Genomic DNA, 19,832 nt, shown 5'->3' on the forward strand with positions numbered 1-19,832 from the left:
CTTAGCGGCTATTAACGGCTTAGCGGCTTTAAGAAAAAGGAAACGAACTCGCAAGATGTTTCGTCTTGCGAAAAAAGCCCATAGGGAAATTCGTCTTGCGAAGCGACTCAAAAAACGGAAAACCCTTTCGTCTAGCGAGTTTTTCGTCTTGCGAGGCATTCGTCTTGCAGGGCACCACTGTGTGTGTGTGTGTATATATATATATATATGCAGGTTTTGGTGTCTTCGGGTGTCTTCCCGTGTAAGAGTCGGGGTGTCTGTGCGACGTTTCGACGAGGTCTCACTCGTCATCTTCAGGCTGGTGCTTTCGGCTTCTTGTTACTGGAACAGAGCAGAGTCTGGTGTTTGAGTTCCTATAAATACTGTTGAGGGGTGTGGTGTATAGCCTCCAACGTTCTGGGCAAAGAGGAAGTTCCTAGATTAGTGTGCCTTTTCTTCTTTTGTTCCTTAATTACTTGAGGGATATCTTGGGTGATTTCATGAGTGATATTCAGAATATCACTGGGTGGGTCATTAAGTGTAGATTAGTTGCTAAAGCTTTCGTGTCTTGACCTCTTGAGCTTGTGAAGAGTTTTTCTGAGAAGATGGCTGTGCTGCATTTAGTTGTGCTCTGGCTTGGCTTCGTGTATAGGGGCGAGCTATGGTTTTGTGCCTTGTGCCAGCCGGATCTGTGTAGGGATTGCAGGGGGGTGCAGCATCCGGAGGTGCCACTATAGTTTGGCTACTGGATGGAGTCTGTAATATGTCTGTGGAGAGGGTCTGGGTTTGGGTCTGGTGTGGTTGATTGGTGACGGCGTTCTGTGTGCCTCTGGTTCTGGTGTCGGTTTTTGTGGGGAGGGCTAATTTCCAGATGTCTGGCAGGCGGGACGTGTCGTCACGCTTGTTCATGTTGTGAGGGTGTTTCTCTATCTCGATGGCTTCCATGATTATTCTCTTGTGGTGATGTTCCATGTTAAAGAGCAATTTGGAATCTGCAAAATTAATTTCATGTCCTGTTTCTTTCATGTGTTGGAAAAGAGAGGAATATCACTCATGAAATCACCCAAGATATCCCTCAAGTAATTAAGGAACAAAAGAAGAAAAGGCACACTAATCTAGGAACTTCCTCTTTGCCCAGAACGTTGGAGGCTATACACCACACCCCTCAACAGTATTTATAGGAACTCAAACACCAGACTCTGCTCTGTTCCAGTAACAAGAAGCCGAAAGCACCAGCCTGAAGATGACGAGTGAGACCTCGTCGAAACGTCGCACAGACACCCCGACTCTTACACGGGAAGACACCCGAAGACACCAAAACCTGCATTCCTGTACCCGTGAAAATCTACGAAAGCATATATATATATATATATATGTGTGTGTGGTGTGATGGACTTTTCTGAGGAATCAAGAACTGTTTTAGGTCGAATTACCACTAAAAAAATTAAGTAATACCACTGTTTACTTTTCTGAATTTCATTTCCCACTGACCTCACCTTTTACATTTCTCAAATTTCACGCAACTGGTGGCGTGGACTGTACTCCACAAAATCTTATGCCATAATAAATTTGCTAGCCTTTAAGGTGACCATATATATATTCATTGCAAAGGACTAAAAAGGCTACCATCTGGAATTTAACTTAAGTGTACACTATTTTATTTATGAAGCTAACACTGTTGAGAAAAATATGAGTGCCCTTGGGTAGGGAGGGGTCAAGATTTTTCCTCGTTGTAAATAGTCAAAGTGTGGTTTCAAGGAAATCGATGCCTACCTTTTGCACGGTTGCTTAGGAAAGGGTCTGCCAGTGTGAACCTATAGCTGACAGGATGACCTCGGGATGAGCGGCAGCTCCTGCCTGCGCTCCCCTGAGGCAACGAAGGACCCTAGAGGCCGGCCGGCTCCGCTGCCTCTAGCCCGGCCCCCTGGAGGCTGGCGCGCAAGGCGGCAGAGTCGGGCATGCCATGGCGCTGGCGGAACTGGCCTCTCGACTCAACTGCGCCGAGTACAAGAACTGGGTGAAGGCCGGGCACAGCCTGCTGCTCTTGCGGGCTGCCCTGCAGCGCTTTGCCGGGGAGCAAGTGCAAGCCTTTCACCGCCAGCTCGTCGCGCGCTCCTCCGCGCGCCTCAGCCCCTCGGGCCTCCGCTGCAGCGGGCGCTGCACCCCTCGAGGCAAGCAGGTGAGGCTCCGCCCTGGGAAGCGGAGGTCGGAGGAGGCTCCCGCCTCGCTTTGCCTGGTCGCCCCTCTCCCGCCAAAAGCGCGCTCGAGAAACAAACACTCGCGCGTCGTTCACCCGACCCTTTCCGAAGTGCGCGTGGCGCGCCCCAGAGGTTACCTTCAATGTCCCCCGAGGGTTTTTGCAGCCTGAGATCTGGAGGGTAAGGGGGGGGGGCCGGGGGGAACTACTTTTACTCAGTCAAAGAGGAGGGAACGATTTTGAACCGGCAAACAGGGGAAGGGGTTGCGCATCCCTCTTTTCTCGCGCGGAAAGATACGCGCCGCGCTCGTGGCAAGTTTCGGCCAGAACAAAGAACTCCGGCTTGTCTCGGATCCAAAGCGCTTTCTGCAAAACTGTTTCTTTCGAACAGTGCCCCCTTCAGCAAAGCGAGAGATTGCCTGCTTTATAATACAGTACTGTACAGCATACTGCGCGTTTTCCTATCCTTTTAATGTATCATAATTTAATTTGTTTATATATAAGCTCAGGGGCAGCGCAATACGGCCAGTTCTCTCGCTTCTTTATTCTAATGTGGTTGCAGAACTTCCGCTATTTCATTGTGAAATACTGAAATATTTTCTTCTATTATAGTGAAGCAATAGCTGCAGTGATGGCACCTGGTATCCTTGAGAAATTTGAAATGTTCAAGATGGTTGCCAAATTAGTTTTGATGTGAAGGAAGAAATCCCAAGAAATGCCATTAATTCTTAGATTTTTTTTAAACATTAGGGATGCTAGTCACAAACATGAAGGATGCTGAGCAATTTTATTTTTAGAGTGCCACTATGATGCACCTACAATCGTTAATAAAAATGCACAGTTGTTTCATGTTGCCAGTTTCACTTTTGGTTTGCAGCAGAGGGGAGGTGGGCAGAGGGTTGCTTTTCTGTTCCAGATTACGTAATCTCTCATTGGATTTTCTCATTTGGGGTTTAAAATATGTATTTGATGCCATTAGTAGCATGATGGTAGCCAAGCTTTGGAATGGTACATCAAACTAAATTCCACATCCAAGTAGACATCCAGGTTTTAGCTTTTGGCGTGCCATATATTTTGGGGCAAAATGTGCACCTTCAGTCGCAATCCTAAACATCGTAGCTGATAGGGAAATATTATCTGTAGAACTGCTAATCACAGACCCCAAATGAAATCCTTACAAGGAACAATCTTAGAGGTTTTGAAGGCTTACAATGATGTTGCGTTCAGGCAAGATAAGTGAGAATGATTAGAGAAGTCAGTGTGCAGCAGCTGATACAACATATTGCACTGATCGCATACATAGCAGTGAACTTTGTTCTGCAATCAAGGCTTCAAAGAGAAACAGTTTCACTAATGGAAACAGGCCAGGATTTTCAAAACATCGTAATGAAGAGACCCTGCCCTCTCAGAGTACTTGCACAGAATTATTTGAATCAGAACTTCTTACTTTAACATCTATGGATAGTTAATTTCATGTTTTGAAAAACTGCTGCTGGTGTGCTTTACTTAGCACCAGATTAAGATAATGACCAGGTACTATTATGAAGGTTGCAAAGAAAATTGCATAGAAGCCAAAGGTATGGAGTCCTGCCAAGAATGAAGCCCAACTGACGCTTTATAAAGATGTAGTTGAAGACAGTGTGACTCGCTGCTTTGAAATATTTCGGGAAATGATTATGCTTGTCACCAGAAAATGATTATTTCAAAGCACTGCAACAAAAGGGAGTCTCTAATCCTGCCTGTTTTATTTATTTTTTTATGTTGATTCCTACATATTTTCACTGCTCTTACCCTGTAAATGACGTGTGTGGAGTGCTTGTTTTCCTATATCTTTGAGACTTGAGTGGGAAGAAAATTTTGGAGGCAGGTCTTCCACTAAGAGACACACAAGTCGTCCAGATCTATATACTTGGTGGGCGGTATTTTCCAGTTCTTTTGCAAAGCTGCCAAACTAATTGGGCAGCCATCTCAATGATTTCAAATTGCTCAAGGGTGCCAGGATGTCACCACTCAAATTATTATTTCACAAAATGTTATAGCACAAAAATTATATTTAAAAAATGGGTAGGCAGCACTTCAAAATTAAATAACTGAAGTTCCGAAACTGGACTATATAATCTTATGCTGTGCATCATCATGGCAGTTTGTTTGACAATTTGTGTAAAATTAGTCAGTGATGCCAAAATGTCACCGTTCGTATTTGAATTATAAAGAAAGCATCAGAAATGCTCTGGATAGATGGAAGTTTGTGGCTTTTTGCTTTGCTGCATGACTAACATGACTGGAAGAATTCAATCTGCACAACTTTTACCATCACAGAATCTCCATGCTGGTGAAGGTTTCCCCTTTTTGAATTTTGGGGAATTTTCTGGCATGGGTTGAAATTGCTGGAACTACATGGGAACAGCCACTTTATGCAAACGCCTTGCCTCATGGAGCAGTCTCTGCATATGTGGGCTTCATGTACCCACCCATGGAGCTGCTTGCAGGCATGACTCAGCCACAATCAGAGCCATAGCTAGGTGATTTTGCGCCCCTGGCAGAACCGTCCACATTGCGCCCCCTAGCCACGGACAAATTAGCTTTTCTTTCTGCCTCTCCTCCAACCCCATCCACCCATTCAATTCATCCTCAATTTAAAACCATTTCTTATGAGGCAATAATCAATATTTATATTTATGGACATATTTTTAGCCGCTTTTATGCTCCCCCCCCCCATTTCCTGCGCCCCTGGCAGGGGCCCACCTCACCACACCCTATCTACAGCCCTGGCCACAATAACAGCAGCAGAGAGTGCAGCCCAACTTCTGTGATACTTCAGATATCTTCCTTCTGTGATACTTCAGATATCTTCCCTCACAGGAAAAAAGTTACGGGATATAAAATGATTCATTGACCACTCTTGTGGTACTTTTTGGAACGGCTTGTGATACTTAGGCCTGACTGCAGTACAGGACTATACTGAACAAAACATTTATTGACAACAAGGCTAACGATCCCAGGTTCTCATCATGTCTCAATCATGAGTAAAATTCACGGAATTGCTTCCTTGTGGGTTGGGAAGAAGTGGAAATGCCCAGAGGTCGATTTGGGTTTTGAAAATGAGGGATTCAGTGAGAATGTGTGATGTTCTGGGAAGCTGGGAAGCTTGCCTCTGCCACCTCTCTTCCCACACAGCCTCAAGGACATATGAAATATCAAAGATTCCACACATCGCTCTGATTACAAACAGTACTCTCCATCTACAAGGAAAGAGTAGTGGGCCTACATAGGAATAGATTGATTTTTTTTTAAAAACAAACAAACGGACAGGGTTAATGGCTCCATTTTGTTGCTGTGTTCTGAAACAATAATTTATCTCCCTACTTTCCCCAAATTGCAGTGTGTTCTCTGGATGAGCGTTCAGTGCATGGCGGTATTCTTAAGTGTTTGTGAGTAAGAGCTGCCTCTGGCTCTTCCCAGCCTAAGCAATGCTATGTAACCAGCAGAATTTCAAGGAACCTTTCACTCTGCATTCAGAGTATGTGATTTGCCAGAGAGACAGAAAAGAGATAATAGTTAGAAGAAAGAAGGGGGTGGTGGAAAGATACATGTTTTGGGCCAGACATTTAAAAGGAAACCTTAAGAACACTGTGGTACATGTTTTCAGTTCTGATACTCTACGGGTACTTTGGCATTATAATGCTGGGCTTCATCTCATATCTGTCAGAAATTCAATAGGTGCAACTTTCCGCGATGCTTTATCTCCATGATCAAAGGGAAGCTGTACCTGTTAAATTTCTGCATGCCTCAGCCTTTAAAGACACAGGAGCCAGCACACACACCGCCCCCAATATTTTTAGCCCGATGTATTTTAATTTTATTTATTTAATAAATTTAAGCTTACTTTCAGGGTATTTCCCCTTACAAGACAGTTCATAACATGGCAAATAATAGTATACAGTGGTACCTCGGGTTAAGTACTTAATTCGTTCCGGAGGTCCATTCTTAACCTGAAACTGTTCTTAACCTGAAGCACCACTTTAGCTAATGGGGCCTCCTGCTGCCGCCGCGCCGCCGGAGCACGATTTCTGTTCTCATCCTGAAGCAAAGTTCTTAACCCGAGATACTATTTATGGGTTAGCGGGGTCTGTAACCTGAAGCGCATGTAACCTGAAGCGTATGTAACCTGAGGTACCACCGTACTTAGATTCCACCTTATTAAAATAACTTGCTTTCTACTTGTTTGGATAGAGAGGACATCTTTGCAACAGAATGGAATCTTAAGTTATGCTCTGATTTCCTTTAAGAAGTATAGCCGGTGACGCCATTCTACCCAACCCATCTCCACATGTTAAGTTTGTGCTTGACATGTGGCATTTAAAAACACAGGAGTCCTGCTTGCAAAGAGTGCTCTGAATTCTGCTGTGTTGGTGGCATTTTTTGTGCAGCTTCTTTTGCATTTTGAAAGGATAAAGCTCACAATCGTTTCAAAGCACCGCAACAAAAGGGAGTATTTAACTTTATATTTGCATTTCTCTCCCTCCTCCCATTAATTCCAGAGTATTTCCAGCTTTTCTTAGCGTGCACATGCAGGAATCTCTCAAAGGGTCTTAGGAACTGGAAGCCCACTAGAGAGACACTACGACTATGTAAACCTGTATAACCTCAACATCTCTGCCTCTTTCCTGCCAACAGTAAGCAGTCCCATCCCTAACTCCTTTTAATCCCTTTTTATTTACTGAATTGTAATTTGTTGACTTTGGGGACATTATTTGATTTCTTGGACAATCCAAATTGAGTCCCACCCCCCTGGATAAAAAATTTGAAACCAATGATTTAAATTACAGTACTCAGTACTTGTATTGGTCTTCCTTTTGCTTTGTAGTTTCAGCCTGCGTGCTCCTTGTGTAAAGAATGGAAAAAAGAGATTTTGAATCATCACACGCACAAGAATGGGGAAGTCCACTGGGGAAACTGCAGGCCTTGGCTCTGGCCATCTAATGCATGGGAGTTGGCAAAGGTAATGCCTGGAAGTTCTGTTATGTAAACAGAGGTGTAGGAAGGTCAGGTGGTACCTGGTGCAGAAAATTTCTTGTCACCCCCCCCCATTGATTTTTTTTTTTTGCCTGCAAAAATGGTTTTACGTTATTTCATATTTTCTTACAAAGGAATAATAATAAATAATAATAATTTTATTTATATCCTGCCCTCCCTGGCTGAAGTCAGGCTCAGGGCGGCTAACATCAGATATATAACATTGGTATAAAATCAAACAATAATTAAATTACCTCCTAAAAACATGTCAGAATCAAATTAAAGTCTAATTAGATGGCTTTCCGCAGGGTTAGGGTTGGGAACAGTAAGTGCTCCACTGAATTGAAATTTCAGCCTTCACGACATAGGAAAACGGCCAAGTAAACAGCTGATATGCATGAAATTTCATATATAGCTATATAATCCTTAGTGTAGTAAGATAAGACCTTTGGAGCAGGCATTTTCAAAAAAAAGTTTTTTATGAACCGCCCTAGTAGGGCAGTAATTGTTCCTTGATAATTTGTCACCCCCCTCCATGATGGAACCTGGGGCGCCCCCCCCCTTCCTACGCCCCTGTATGTAAAATGGATGTTCTGCTCCAGCTTTTGCAGCATGCATCAGGGTAGGATATAAATCGGGGATAGAGAAGCTGTGGCACTTGAGGTATTGTTGGACTACAAGTTCCCATAAGTTGCAGTCAGTGTGGCGAGTGGTATGGGGTGATGGGAGTTGTCTGGCAATATCTGCAAGGCCCTGTGTATAATACAGCTAGTTTTGAAACTGCTTCAGGAGCAAGAAGAAGCTCATGCTGCTCTGAATTCCAGGCAACCAATTGCTACCCTCTTTTGTTACTGCCCCCTTTTGTCTTCTATGAGTTTATTCAGGTTTCTATTCCTTCTTTATTTCTGGATTTGAACAGTCTGAGAATTTGCCAAAGCAGCATTTGTAAGTTTGTATTCAGTTAGTAGCGGGACGCGGGTGGCGCTGTGGGCTAAAGCCTCAGCGCCTAGGGCTTGCCGATCGAAAGGTCGGCGGTTCGAATCCCCGCGGCGGGGTGCGCTCCCGCTGCTCGGTCCCAGCGCCTGCCCACCTAGCAGTTCGAAAGCACCCCCGGGGGCAAGTAGATAAATAGGTACTGCTTACCAGCGGGAAGGTAAACGGCGTTCCGTGTGCGGCTCTGGCTCGCCAGAGCAGCGTTGTCACGCTGGCCACGTGACCCGGAAGTGTCTGCGGACAGCGCTGGCCCCCGGCCAATAGATGTGAGATGGGCGCACAAACCCCAGAGTCTCTCAAGACTGGCCCGTTCGGGCAGGGGTACCTTTACCTTTACCTTTATTCAGTTAGTAAGAGCAAACAAACTCATAGTAGCATTTTACCATATAGAAGTTGCATCTCTCTTTCTCAACAGATGTTATGTGATTGTGACAACTGCACAGCAGGCAGATATTCAACACATGAAGCTGTGGACTGTGGTTGGCAAACAAATCTGTTGAATTTTGTGTCCATATTAGAGTTGCTGGGCCCTGTTAGAGAAAATAGTGCCTCCATTTCCTCCCACTCTCCCAAGGAAAGACAGAAAGCCCATTAAAACTGATGTGTGGTGATCATATATGTATCTGTTTCACTGTGGCTTCCCACAGTGTAGATGTGTGCTCTGGGAAACTGTGCCTCGTTGTGGCTTCCAAGATGTAGACATGCTGTGAAATAGAAATCAGAACAATCAACATGTGATGAAAAGCATGTTGATGAGCTTTGCAAGGCAATACATCTCACCCTAAAAGTCTCATCTACAAGTTTGGTGCTCCCTTATGGAAAGTGGAACTTGTTTTGGATTCAAGAGGGAGTGGCAGCCTAAGGCTGACCAACAGTAGCTGATCAGAAAAGTTCTAAATTGTGTCCTCCTGTATGGTGTGGAACAGTACGGAATGACTATGCAGGACTCCAGCGAAAGTATCCAATGGGGTTGTAAAGAGAAAAAGGACAGCTACAAGATGCTAATTAAACCACTGCTTTAGTGTTTGACAAAGCTACAATTAAATAAACACAAGTTCTGATATAATTATCAGTAAGAAATAGTGTGTTACTAATAGCTTCTGAATCAGACATTAACTGCATTCGTTCTCCTTCGCTGTGTAGGCTTACATGCCTCGTGGGAAAGCAGACATTTGTGGTCCGGACAAATGTGATGCATCTGCACTCTTAAACCTTTTCAACTTCTGTGATCACTTCAGTAACATCGATCAGAAGAAAGTCAGAGAGGTAATCCAACTTGACATCTTTTCTTAGCAGGGTTCCACAAACACTCTCACCAGGTTGCAGTCAGTGACTGCCTCTTCCATTTGGGCAAGCACCCTGTCTTGTCTGCAGAGACCTCTATCCGCCTCACAGAGCTACAGTTCCCAGAGTTGTAGAACAATAAATCCCTGTTCCCAAGAAATCTGGAAACTGTAGCTGTGTGAGGGGAGTAGGGGCCTCCCAACAGCTCTCAGCCCCCTTAACGAACTACAGTTCCTAAGATTATTTGAGGGAAGCCATAACTGTTTAAAGTGTTATGAGACTGCTTTAAATGTATAGTGCAGATGGAGCTTAAATTGTGCATTCCTACAAGTATAAAATGCAATATGATAAAGTGCTTAAGGCTGGTTATCATGTAGCAGCCTCTGAGGAGGAGACAGTCAAGGAACAAAACATTGGCAAGGTGTTCGCCACATGGGGCATTTCCATTCTAGTAACAACAATATGTGGCTCTGATGTGAAAACAGATCACTCAGTCAGCAACCCCTAATGCAGGGCTGTAACTTGAGGGTTGGTTTTTGCTTACCATTGCCCTTCACTGAGTTTTCAGTCTACTGGTTTTGCTTCATGTTTTTATCTCTAGGTGATTAAGTGCCGCAATGAACTAATGCATTCTTCAGATATGAAAGTCTCTTCTTCTTGGCTGAAAGAATTTGGGAATCATGTTCAGAACTTGCTAACTGAATTTCAACACATTCCAGAGGCCCAGATGGCTCGTACAAGGATAGAAAAGGTAATAGTTGCCATTCTTTCAACTTGTAGGCTGGCTAGGCACAGCATTGAATATAGAAAAGCAACAGTCTGTATCCAGATGGTTTGCACTCTAAATCAAAGCTTTTGTGCTTGATCAAGGATATCTGAGACTGTTTCATAATTTGTTGATTCAAGGTTTTTGGGCACATTGATACAATTTAGTTTTACTCTTGAGATTACCATATCAAAAGTTTATTTTTTGGGGGGAAACAAAACAAAACAATAGTACAGCATTTTATCTGCATGTTATATAGATGGAAAGGTAAAACTTCTGCAAGGCAGATAGCCTTGCATGGAGGCAACAGGCATTATGCTATGTGGCATTTAAAAAATAATAATAACTGGTTAAATAATGTACCTATGTGGGAGAACACAAAAGCCAGGATACAAAATCTATTTTAGGCCCACTACTGAAATAAATAAATAAAAATTGTTTAGCAGACTTTTATGCTGTATCACATAATCTGCTTCTGAAACTTTCCATAGTTTCAAAACAGTTCATTTGTTTTAGAAAAGAATTTAAGTAAAAAGAGATTATTTAAAAATAGAATTAGTAAATGGCACGGACATTGCTGCAGAGGAATAGCCAGACCACCATTTTTAAAATTCTTTTAAAGTAGTTCATTACTATGCCATACTGCCTATGGAAATAAGTCCCATTGAAGCTTACTTCTGAGTAGTCATGAATATGATTCCACTGGGAATTGTTTAAATGTGTTCTTTTGCAGTGAAGGTACAATGTTTTTAAATCCACAGAATGCCAGTAAGTTTCACAAACTACAGTCGTACCTCGGTTTTCGAATGTAATCCATTCCAAAAGACCATTCGAGTTCTGAAATGTTAGAAAGCCTAAAACTCAACAGCCGACAGCTAGGCCTCAGGATCTTGCACTCAGCGGAAGCATATTCAAAAACCAAAGAATTTACTTCCAGGTTTATGATGTTCGAAAACCGAAATGTTCATCAACAGAGATGTTCAAAAACCGAGGTGCCACTGTACTTGGCATACCTCAGTATTGTCGAATAGTGTTGCTCATCTCATATCACAAACAACATTGACTGGATCCAAAGTAATGTGTAACTAGTTCCATCTGTATTTCTCAAACTTCATCCTGTGCTTTTTGGGTCATTGAAGCCCTTAAGTGTCATTATTTTGTCAATAAACCCATAGCTTTTCATGTTCATTTTGTTTTTACTAAAACCCAATAGCTTCTGTCATCTGATTGGGCTGTGCATGTACCAGGGGGAGATCAGCTTGATGGATTGGAGGGTGAAATGAATCGAAGCCAGATCAGTGAAATAGAAGCAGAACTGATAAAAGAGAGACTTCATGAAATCAGTCTTCTCGTGGAAGAACAAGGAATGATGTCAGAAGAGGTAACCTAATTTGAAAACATAAAAGCAGGCTTGCACTCATGCTTAAGAGTTTGATGCTAATAGGTCCATCTGTGTAATAAGAGGGGTCCATTTAGAGGGTTCCTCAGAATTTTTGGAATAAACCTTTTCAGATGAATAGATTATTGCTTGCTGAAGGAAAGCTTGTTCCATGCAGTTGAGCTCCCAGCACCTCCATTGTATTTGTACCCTAAGAGAAAACACTGCTTCGCTTTAAAATTCAACTGGAATACATTTGCCAGGGTGCTTAAAACCTTCCCCTAGGGCATGGACTGATAACACACAAATATAGACATCTTGCCTCACACTAAGTGGCTTTGGGTCAAGTCAGTGCCTAGATGGGATGCCATGAGGGATCCCCATGTAAGCTGGCTTGAGTGCTTTGATGGAGGAAAGGCCCTACAGAAATTACTACTCAGTGTTGAAATTTAGAACAGTGATCTCTTTTTTTCTGTGAAGCGTCTTTCCTTCAGTTTTAGTAGATGTGTCTCTGCTCCGAGAAAGAAGCTACCTGCTCAGCCACCTTAGATCTACGTTACCTCTGGGACAGAAATAGAATCATAGTACTGGAAGGGACCTGAGGGTTCTCTAGTCCTACTCCCTGCAGTGCAGGGCTCCTGCTCACAGCTGTCCCTGGGTGGGCTCGAACCACCAACCTTTTGGTTGATAACCAGATGCACTGACCCATTGTGCCACCTGTGACGGAAATGGGATGAGTCCTTCCACTGAGTAGCCCAGTTGTGCACAGAGGCTCCCAAGGGAGCTGTAACTGTACCCTCTGCCCCCCAGGCAGGAGTGATTTCTGAGGGGTCCAGGGCAGGTATTTTGGAGGGTAGACAGAAAGAGCACCCACCTGAGAGGAGAAGTCCTTTTGACTTTGGCAGAAATGTACCCAAGACATCAACAGTCAAATTTTATGAAGTTTATTAAGAATCAAAAAGGAAGGTAGAGGAGAAATGAAAGAGACAGATTGTTTCTTGAAGAAAATAAGCAGCAGCTTTTAGATCAAGTCTGTCCATCCTGTTATAGCTACTTACAGTGAGGTGAGCCAAGCCATCCAGCTTTTCCTCTACTCCTGGATGTAACTCCTCCATATGCAGATTACGGAAGACTGGGGAAACTTAGCAAACTCAAAGGGACAGATTGAGGAGAGCAGGCGGAGCTTCCATTTTATAGTTCCTTGTGTCTGCTTAGTTGTAGGTGATCAATGATGGAGAAACACGTATCTGTTAAAAACCATCCTCCCCTAGTATTTCAGTGAAAAAAGGAATTACTCATTTGTTTGCAATGCAAACAATTTCAGCTTGTGCAAGAACATAGGGACCTGAAAGTTGACATTTGGCGTCTCTTTATTTTGTGTTCAATGAATGTAAATTATACTTATAGCACATATATGCCCATCAACTCGGTTTTGAGGCCTTGTGGTAAAGGTCACAAGTACTGTACTTTGAGTCTGTGAAGGCTTTGAATCTTGCACTGATCACAGAGTTGACATTACGTAACTCCCTCCAAATGCCAACAGAGAGTTACTTAAGGCGCATTATCTTGCCATTCATGAGAGAACAACCTGCTCCCCATGATCTTGCTGGTTGAAGTGGCCTCATGCTCCCTCAACAACTATCAGTTGGTTACTTCAGAATTACCTTGCCCCCTCCCCCTGAGGTAAAGGCAGAGGAGCCTGTTGCCAGAAAAAAGAGCAGGCAGCAGCATATAGCTAAACCTGCAACATGCTTGGGAGGCAGCTACTGAAAAGCTTTTGAAGCCCACTTCAAAATATATGTATTTGAAGTGTTTCTGTCATGTATTGCCTTGGGAATTTTGTGTGCGTGTGTCTGTGGAAACATAATTAATAAATGCAACAGAATGTTTAGGGAATTAAATGCTGAATATAAGGAAATTCCATCCCCCTCTTAGTTTGTGAACTGCTTAAATCCATTTGCATAGTAATTAAATAAAGGGAATCAAGTAAGTTATTCATGTATTCACTGGTTATATATTTTTTTAACGGCGAGAACTGGAGACCACTCAGTGTCTGAACTAATGAACTCTTCTAGTATTGCAAGAGACATTGCCGTGTTCTTTTTCCCCTTCTTTGTATTGTGTTGGTTGATAGTGATGAATATAGGATGGAATGTAGTCTTATAGCTGAATGGGTTTCTTGTCCTGCCCTTTACCTGCCACTTTAGTACAGTCAGCAAAGGGCTTGCTGCCCACAATTGTGGCACAATTAATTTTTGTCCGATGCTGCATTTTCCTGTTCTTCACTGATATGCCTAACATCGCTCACTTCATTCATTGCTCTGCTGTCAGGTAACTCGTGGCTTTTTTTTCATATTAGCTTCCTGGTTTCAGCTTTAAAGATTATACACTTCTAGCTTCAGATGAAGTGGCAAGTTCTGCAGGTAAAATAGTAAAAAGGCTTTTTTTGGAAGGAAAAAAACCCAAATGGAAACATTTGCCTACTGCTTTATAGAAACCTTTTTAAATTAGGAATTGCTGGTCTTGCAAGAAGCATTGGAAAGAGAGAGAAGCAACAGACAAACCAGAGAACAGGGTTGGTGTAGCAATTTGTGTGCATTGGGTTGGCGGTGATAAGCTGAAATTCAGATCCATCTTCTGCTATGAAACTCTCTAGGCAGTATCAAACACTTACTTGCCTGAGATGCTTTTGGTGAGGTGGTAATAAGAACAAAATAAGATCTTGGCAAAGGCCCATCTAGTCTAGCACCCTGTTCTCATTTCACATTTTTTACTCACAAGGTATTTCTCCCCCTCTTAGGATTTAAACAGAATACAAATTGTAAAGGATTTCTTAAATGGCAACCATGATCTTCAAAGAAGTTTGCAGGCTGAAATGCAGAACCTAGAAGACCTCGTGCAAAAATTGTACGGCCAAAAACAATCCATGAAAGAAACCCAGGAAGTGAACGATGAAGAGACAGATGAAGGCAAGTGTATATGTTTAAAATGAAATTTGTGTTTTATCGCTCTAACATGTTGCATAGCAAAACTTGCTGACACATTGTAAGGTGTTAGGAAAGAATACCACCTTAGGAAGGAATACCACCTTACAGAAATAATAATATGCAGCTTTGAGATTGCTTTTATTTGGATTGCCACAAGGCAGACCTTTGGTAAATAAGGGCAGGTGCTATTCTTAAGTATGCAATATGTGTAATGTTGTCTGTGCTTTTTTTTTACTTTTTAGATTGTCATTTAGAAAAAAGGAAGCGTACGATATGAAGAATGTGACTCTACTGTGAAGATGTCATGCATTACCAAATGGGAAACTTGCATAATTCCACAGGAATGCTCATTTAAAGAACGATCCTTTTTTCAAGTTATATTGGAATTTGGAGAATAAACCCGAAGGGTCAACAGTCATTTCCTTAAAAATTCCAGTTTCCTTTGAACTGTATTATGGTTTGCTTTCAGAGGTTTAGTATTTTGCTGTCTACCCAGGACAGTTTGATTTGTTTCACCTCTGTGCAAATGTTTTGACCATACTACTTCCTCTTGACAACTATCAATTTTGTAATCTCTCTATTTTACATTGCACCAAATGCAATCTTAATTTGCGTAGCCCCATTAGGACATGACCCCTCCTAACTCTTTTGTTTAACACAGCCTTTATCTCATGGAACTAAATAGTGGCTGCATCCACATGACAGTTCTTTTCCATCTCCATGATGTTTCTCTGTTAATTTCTACATTAATGCAAGTCCAAGACTCAAAATTTAAATACTTCCAGGTTCACCATGAGCAAAATCATGTGAAGATTCTTTGTTTTCATTAAATAAGTTATTACAGTCCAGCAACAATGATCATTTACTGTTGTGTCTTAATGTGCTCTTTCCTAAGTGTGAAGTAGGGGGGGGGGAATTAATACACGGAGCTCCAACTTAGGGAGTAGTTGCAGCAAGTCTGACAATGTTTGTCAAATACTCTAAACGTGAAATAAATTACTTGTAAGATAGGAAAAAATCCAGCAAAGAGGCCCTTTTCACAGCAACTGAACCTGGTAAACTTGAAAGAATTTACTGTATTTTTTGCTCTATAAGACACACTTTTTCCCTCCTAAAAAGTAAGGGGAAATGTGTGTGCGTCTTAAGGAGCGAATGCAGGCGGGAGGCTCTCCTCAGCGCTCTCTTTAAAGAATATTTTTTTCCTTGGATTCCCCCTCTAAAAACTAGGCACGTCTTAGGGTCAGGTGCGTCTTATGGAGCGAAAAATACAGTGAATTTTGAGTCTTGGACTTGTATTAACCAAATTCCTGGACAGGGGATCAGTAGCTTTGCAGGAACATGAAAACCACCATGGGTTATTTCAGAAAAGCATTCAGATAAGCTGAATGCCTCTGGTGTAACTGCTGGCTTCTCTCAAGTGTAAAGGGGCTAGCATAGGATCTTGAAATTTAACTACATTTGAATGGCTGATATAGGACTTGCATGAGTTAGTATGTTAAACAGGAGAGGAGGAGTGAGTACCCTCTCTGAAACTGCCTGCATATAAAGTCAGAAGAACGGTAATATGAAGAAAAAGCAGGTGCTTAAGTAATAAGCCATTAGAATAACACAAATCTTGACAAGCACAAACATTTATTCCATATAAATTAGGGGGGGAAACATTGTCCTCTAATGCACACATGATCCTTTTAGAGGAGAGAATGTGCTTCAGTACCTGTTTCATTATCTCTTAAGAGGGATGCGGTTTAGAAGGCTGATGATAGACTCTCAAAAATCCATCCAAATCCAAGGTTTGGTCACTTCAACATACATAACAATGAACTGCCACTCTGATACAACTGTGTAACATGGCATTATTTGCTAGGATCATGTCCTATTTAATATCTCAGGCAGGACTAGGTACAAAAAAATGGCCTTCTCTCAGCTGTCTCGGTAAAATCACCTGCGTTTTCAAAAGGCTTCTTGCATATATCACAGCTATAAACCACAAAATCCAGTGGTCTACTCAATGCCAGTAAAAAAAGAATGGAATAGTTTGATAGTGATGAACTTGTCCAATTTGTTCCAGTAGATAAATTACTCCGATTGTGAGTCAAAAGCCTTATGTTGTCCCACACTATGAATTACTGGAGCCCAGTTAATAAATACAGGCTCCAGAATCGGACAAAAACTTGAATCAGTTAACAGTTGATAAAGGGCACAAGCATGCTAATGGATTTAGATATGTCTAACTCTGTGCAGTTTTCATTTTACATTACTAGGCAGTTTTAATTTCAGATTTCATTTTAGGACTGATTTGTTAGTTTTAGGATTGAAAAACAGATGCTTGATCTAGTAATAGATCTGCTGATCTGCAACAGGACTGATCAAACACTTAACTTATATCAAGTAGCTTATGGTATAGTGGTAACCACTATAGCAGGTTTTTTAGACTGGAGGACACTTCAGTTAGAAAGTAAAAGTTTCATACAGAATCTTTGTATATGAAGAATAAGTACTCTAAAGCAGAAAACATCTATGTCTACTGCTAGAGATGGAAAGATTACACTAAAACTGGAAGTAAAGTATTCTTCATATATCGTTTTTGCAATTATACATCTAATTTCACCTCTAAAAATGGAATTCAAGCAGCTAGTTAATGTAATCTGGGAACACAAACCTATCATGTTTAACCTCAATTGGGCTGGAAGACACAGGCCACTTAACACATTACAGTGTGCAAGTTGAAGACTCTGACCTGACAGAGACTGGAAGAAGCTGCCATGAAGAAACCTGTTGCAAGATGTGACCAACACAGACTTTGTGTGGCTGAAATTCTTGAAGAAGCCATCAATATTTTCAACAGCAGCTCTTATAGTGAACCTAGTTGGTGCCAAGAACACAACTGCAGAAGAATCATTGGGGGAAAGGATAAACCCGGGCAATGAAAAAGCATTTATAAGCAAGATCAACAGCACTCAGAAGATGACTTCTCATCGCAAAAGGAAAAGGGCTGTATCTTCTCAGTGCCCAGCTGGCAAGGTGCTTGAGAAAAAACTGGTAGAGAACAAAGTTAAGAAGAAGTTGGAAGGACTTGAAGTCAGTCACCAAAAAAAGAAGGTCATTTGTAGAGCTCTGCAGCTGGAAAAGGTGAAGCAAAGGAAGGAAGGAGAGGCTGAACAACAAAGGAAACAAAACTGGAGGAGGGAGGGAAACCGCAGTTGGGGAAAAAGAGTCAGAAGTGTAAAGGTCACCTTTGAAAGGCGCTGCGGGCTTGGGAGCAGATGGAAGAAGAGAACACAGCTTGAGCAAAAGCTTGCTCAGCAAGTTGGTTGAAGCATGTAGAAGAAATCTACTAATACAAACAGCTATACACCCATAATATACACTACGTGACACTAGTGTTGTATTTGAGGTTGTGAGAAGTCCTCAGTTGGGAGAAATCTTCAACAGCAAGCCATGCTACTTCAAACACAACTGTCCTATAGTGCAGAACTCTCCACCACACCCAGGTGGCAAAACATGCTCTCTCGAGAGACCACCTAGATCTTGTGTATCTGGTGTTTTTGTGCATGACAGTTTTTTGTCGCTTTAAAAAATATGTTACATTCTTCTTATTTATATTAATTATATGTTTTTCTTATTTGTGCTAATGAATGGTGTACTCTGTGGGCATCCTTTTAAGAAAAAAAGCGCTGCCGCCGCCACCACCACCACCAGCAGCATAAGAGCAATGCAGCAGCTATGACAACTTTGACCACCTTTCTGCTCGGCTTTTGCTTTGCTCTACCCTTTCTGCTGCCACCCAGGTATTTGTTTCACAACTGATATATGGTTCCCAAGTGTGCAATTATAAAAACACTGCTCGTTTTGAAATTTTACAAACTAAATTTTATTGCTCTTTGTGGGGATTTCATCCTGTGTACCCAACGTAGCAGTTCACCTGGAGATCGGGCAAATTCCAGTTAGGTCCCAGATATTCATTTTGAAGATCCATTATTGGTTAAAACTGATTTTCTTCCTGGTAGGTCTGGCACGCTTAACTTTAATAGTTACATGCCAAACAAAATGGAAATCCTCACTGCAAGAGAAACTAAGAAGCCAAGGGTTCGCACCTCAGGCTCTGATACCTTGTGGCATAGCTGTCAACTTTTCCCTTTTCTTGCGAGGAATCCTATTCGGAATATGGGAATTTCCCTTAAAAAAAGGGAAATGTTGACAGCTATGCCCTGTGGATATGAGAAAACCAAATCCACAATTAAGCAATGAATCTTGGATGCTGATTTGAAATGCCATGTGCATGAAATGGCCAGGTATCCAGAAATTAAAGGTAATGGGAGGGGGTTTACTCCAGCGAGGTATTTATCCAAGCTAGAAAAACCCAAATTTAGATGATCGTTTACCCTTGCCAGGCTCAATGTCCTACCATCTGCATTACTGCAGGCTGATTTGAAGGTAAAACATATTCAGAGAGAATATGCCCATGTGGTTTGAAGGAAGCTGAAGCTGTTACTCATGTTCTACAATACTGTACTGTCATTATTATAGGGACATATGTTGTATATTTATCACTCCAATCATGCAGCGAATCCCAAGCAGATCTGATGACCACTTCAAATATCTAATAGAGGAAAGTGGCTAAATTCTGTGCTGCTGCTATAAAATTGAGACAAGCTCTGAATTAATTTAATGGCCAATGTCTTAACACACGTATTTTAAATTGGCGGTTAAGGTTTTAACCTACATATTTCAATTATTTTATATCTATTATTTATCGTGTTCTAGCTTATAGAGTTTAAATTTATTTATATTTACATGTTCTCTATTGCTGTATATGTCTGCATTTCTGGTCTGTGACTGTAATAAATCAATTTAAAGCTGCTCTCCCTGATAGGAGGACCAACCCAGAAGATCCTGGACCCCCTCCCCACTGATTTACAGCCAGTAGGTTGGCCCCCAGCAAGGGTGGCCAGAAAAATCACACCTCTCCACTCTGTCTTGCACTGGTGGTTAACCTAGGAGGTTAAGAGGGATAAAAAGCACCAGGCCAATGTGAACGCTTTTGGGGGGGGGGTGGTTAGGAAGAAGGGTGGCAGTGTGGAGTTTTTGTATTCATCTAGTAGTTTCCAATATGAATAGGCTGTATTTACATATTTGCAGTCATTGCAGTTGCACTATACCAACCCTTGTTTTCAACCTCTGACACAATCCATGACATTTAATTACAAGATCCTGCAAATTCTAATGTTTTGT

General features: G+C 41.9%; 1 protein-coding gene across 2 annotated transcripts; it reads left to right on the plus strand.

Annotated features, from left to right (window-relative positions):
• The first annotated feature begins 1,728 nt into the window (after positions 1-1,728).
• On the plus strand, positions 1,729-15,018 carry LOC309530820 (uncharacterized protein CXorf38). 2 transcript variants are annotated; one of them, XM_082219984.1, is made up of 6 exons: positions 1,729-2,158; positions 7,044-7,178; positions 9,329-9,451; positions 10,071-10,220; positions 11,449-11,616; positions 14,414-15,018. In XM_082219984.1, the coding sequence occupies exons 1-6, from the start codon at positions 1,943-1,945 to the stop codon at positions 14,603-14,605; spliced, it is 984 nt and encodes a 327-aa protein (XP_082076110.1). In that variant the 5' UTR covers positions 1,729-1,942; the 3' UTR covers positions 14,606-15,018. The 2 variants fall into 2 exon arrangements, with proteins under 2 accessions (XP_082076110.1, XP_082076111.1); XM_082219985.1 differs by lacking the exon at positions 7,044-7,178 and having other exon boundaries at positions 1,730-2,158.
• The last annotated feature ends 4,814 nt before the right edge of the window (positions 15,019-19,832 follow it).

Source organism: Podarcis vaucheri (genome assembly GCF_965113315.1).
Source record: "Podarcis vaucheri genome assembly, chromosome: 4".
Classification (NCBI taxonomy): domain Eukaryota; kingdom Metazoa; phylum Chordata; class Lepidosauria; order Squamata; family Lacertidae; genus Podarcis; species Podarcis vaucheri.

Coding starts and splice junctions, on each gene's coding strand:
- LOC309530820 (XM_082219984.1), top strand. CDS start 1,943: ATGGCGCTGGCGGAACTGGCCTCTCGACTCAACTGCGCCGAGTACAAG. Junction 2,159..7,043: donor GCACCCCTCGAGGCAAGCAG/GTGAGGCTCCGC, acceptor TTTGCTTTGTAG/TTTCAGCCTGCGTGCTCCTT. Junction 9,452..10,070: donor ATCAGAAGAAAGTCAGAGAG/GTAATCCAACTT, acceptor TTTTATCTCTAG/GTGATTAAGTGCCGCAATGA.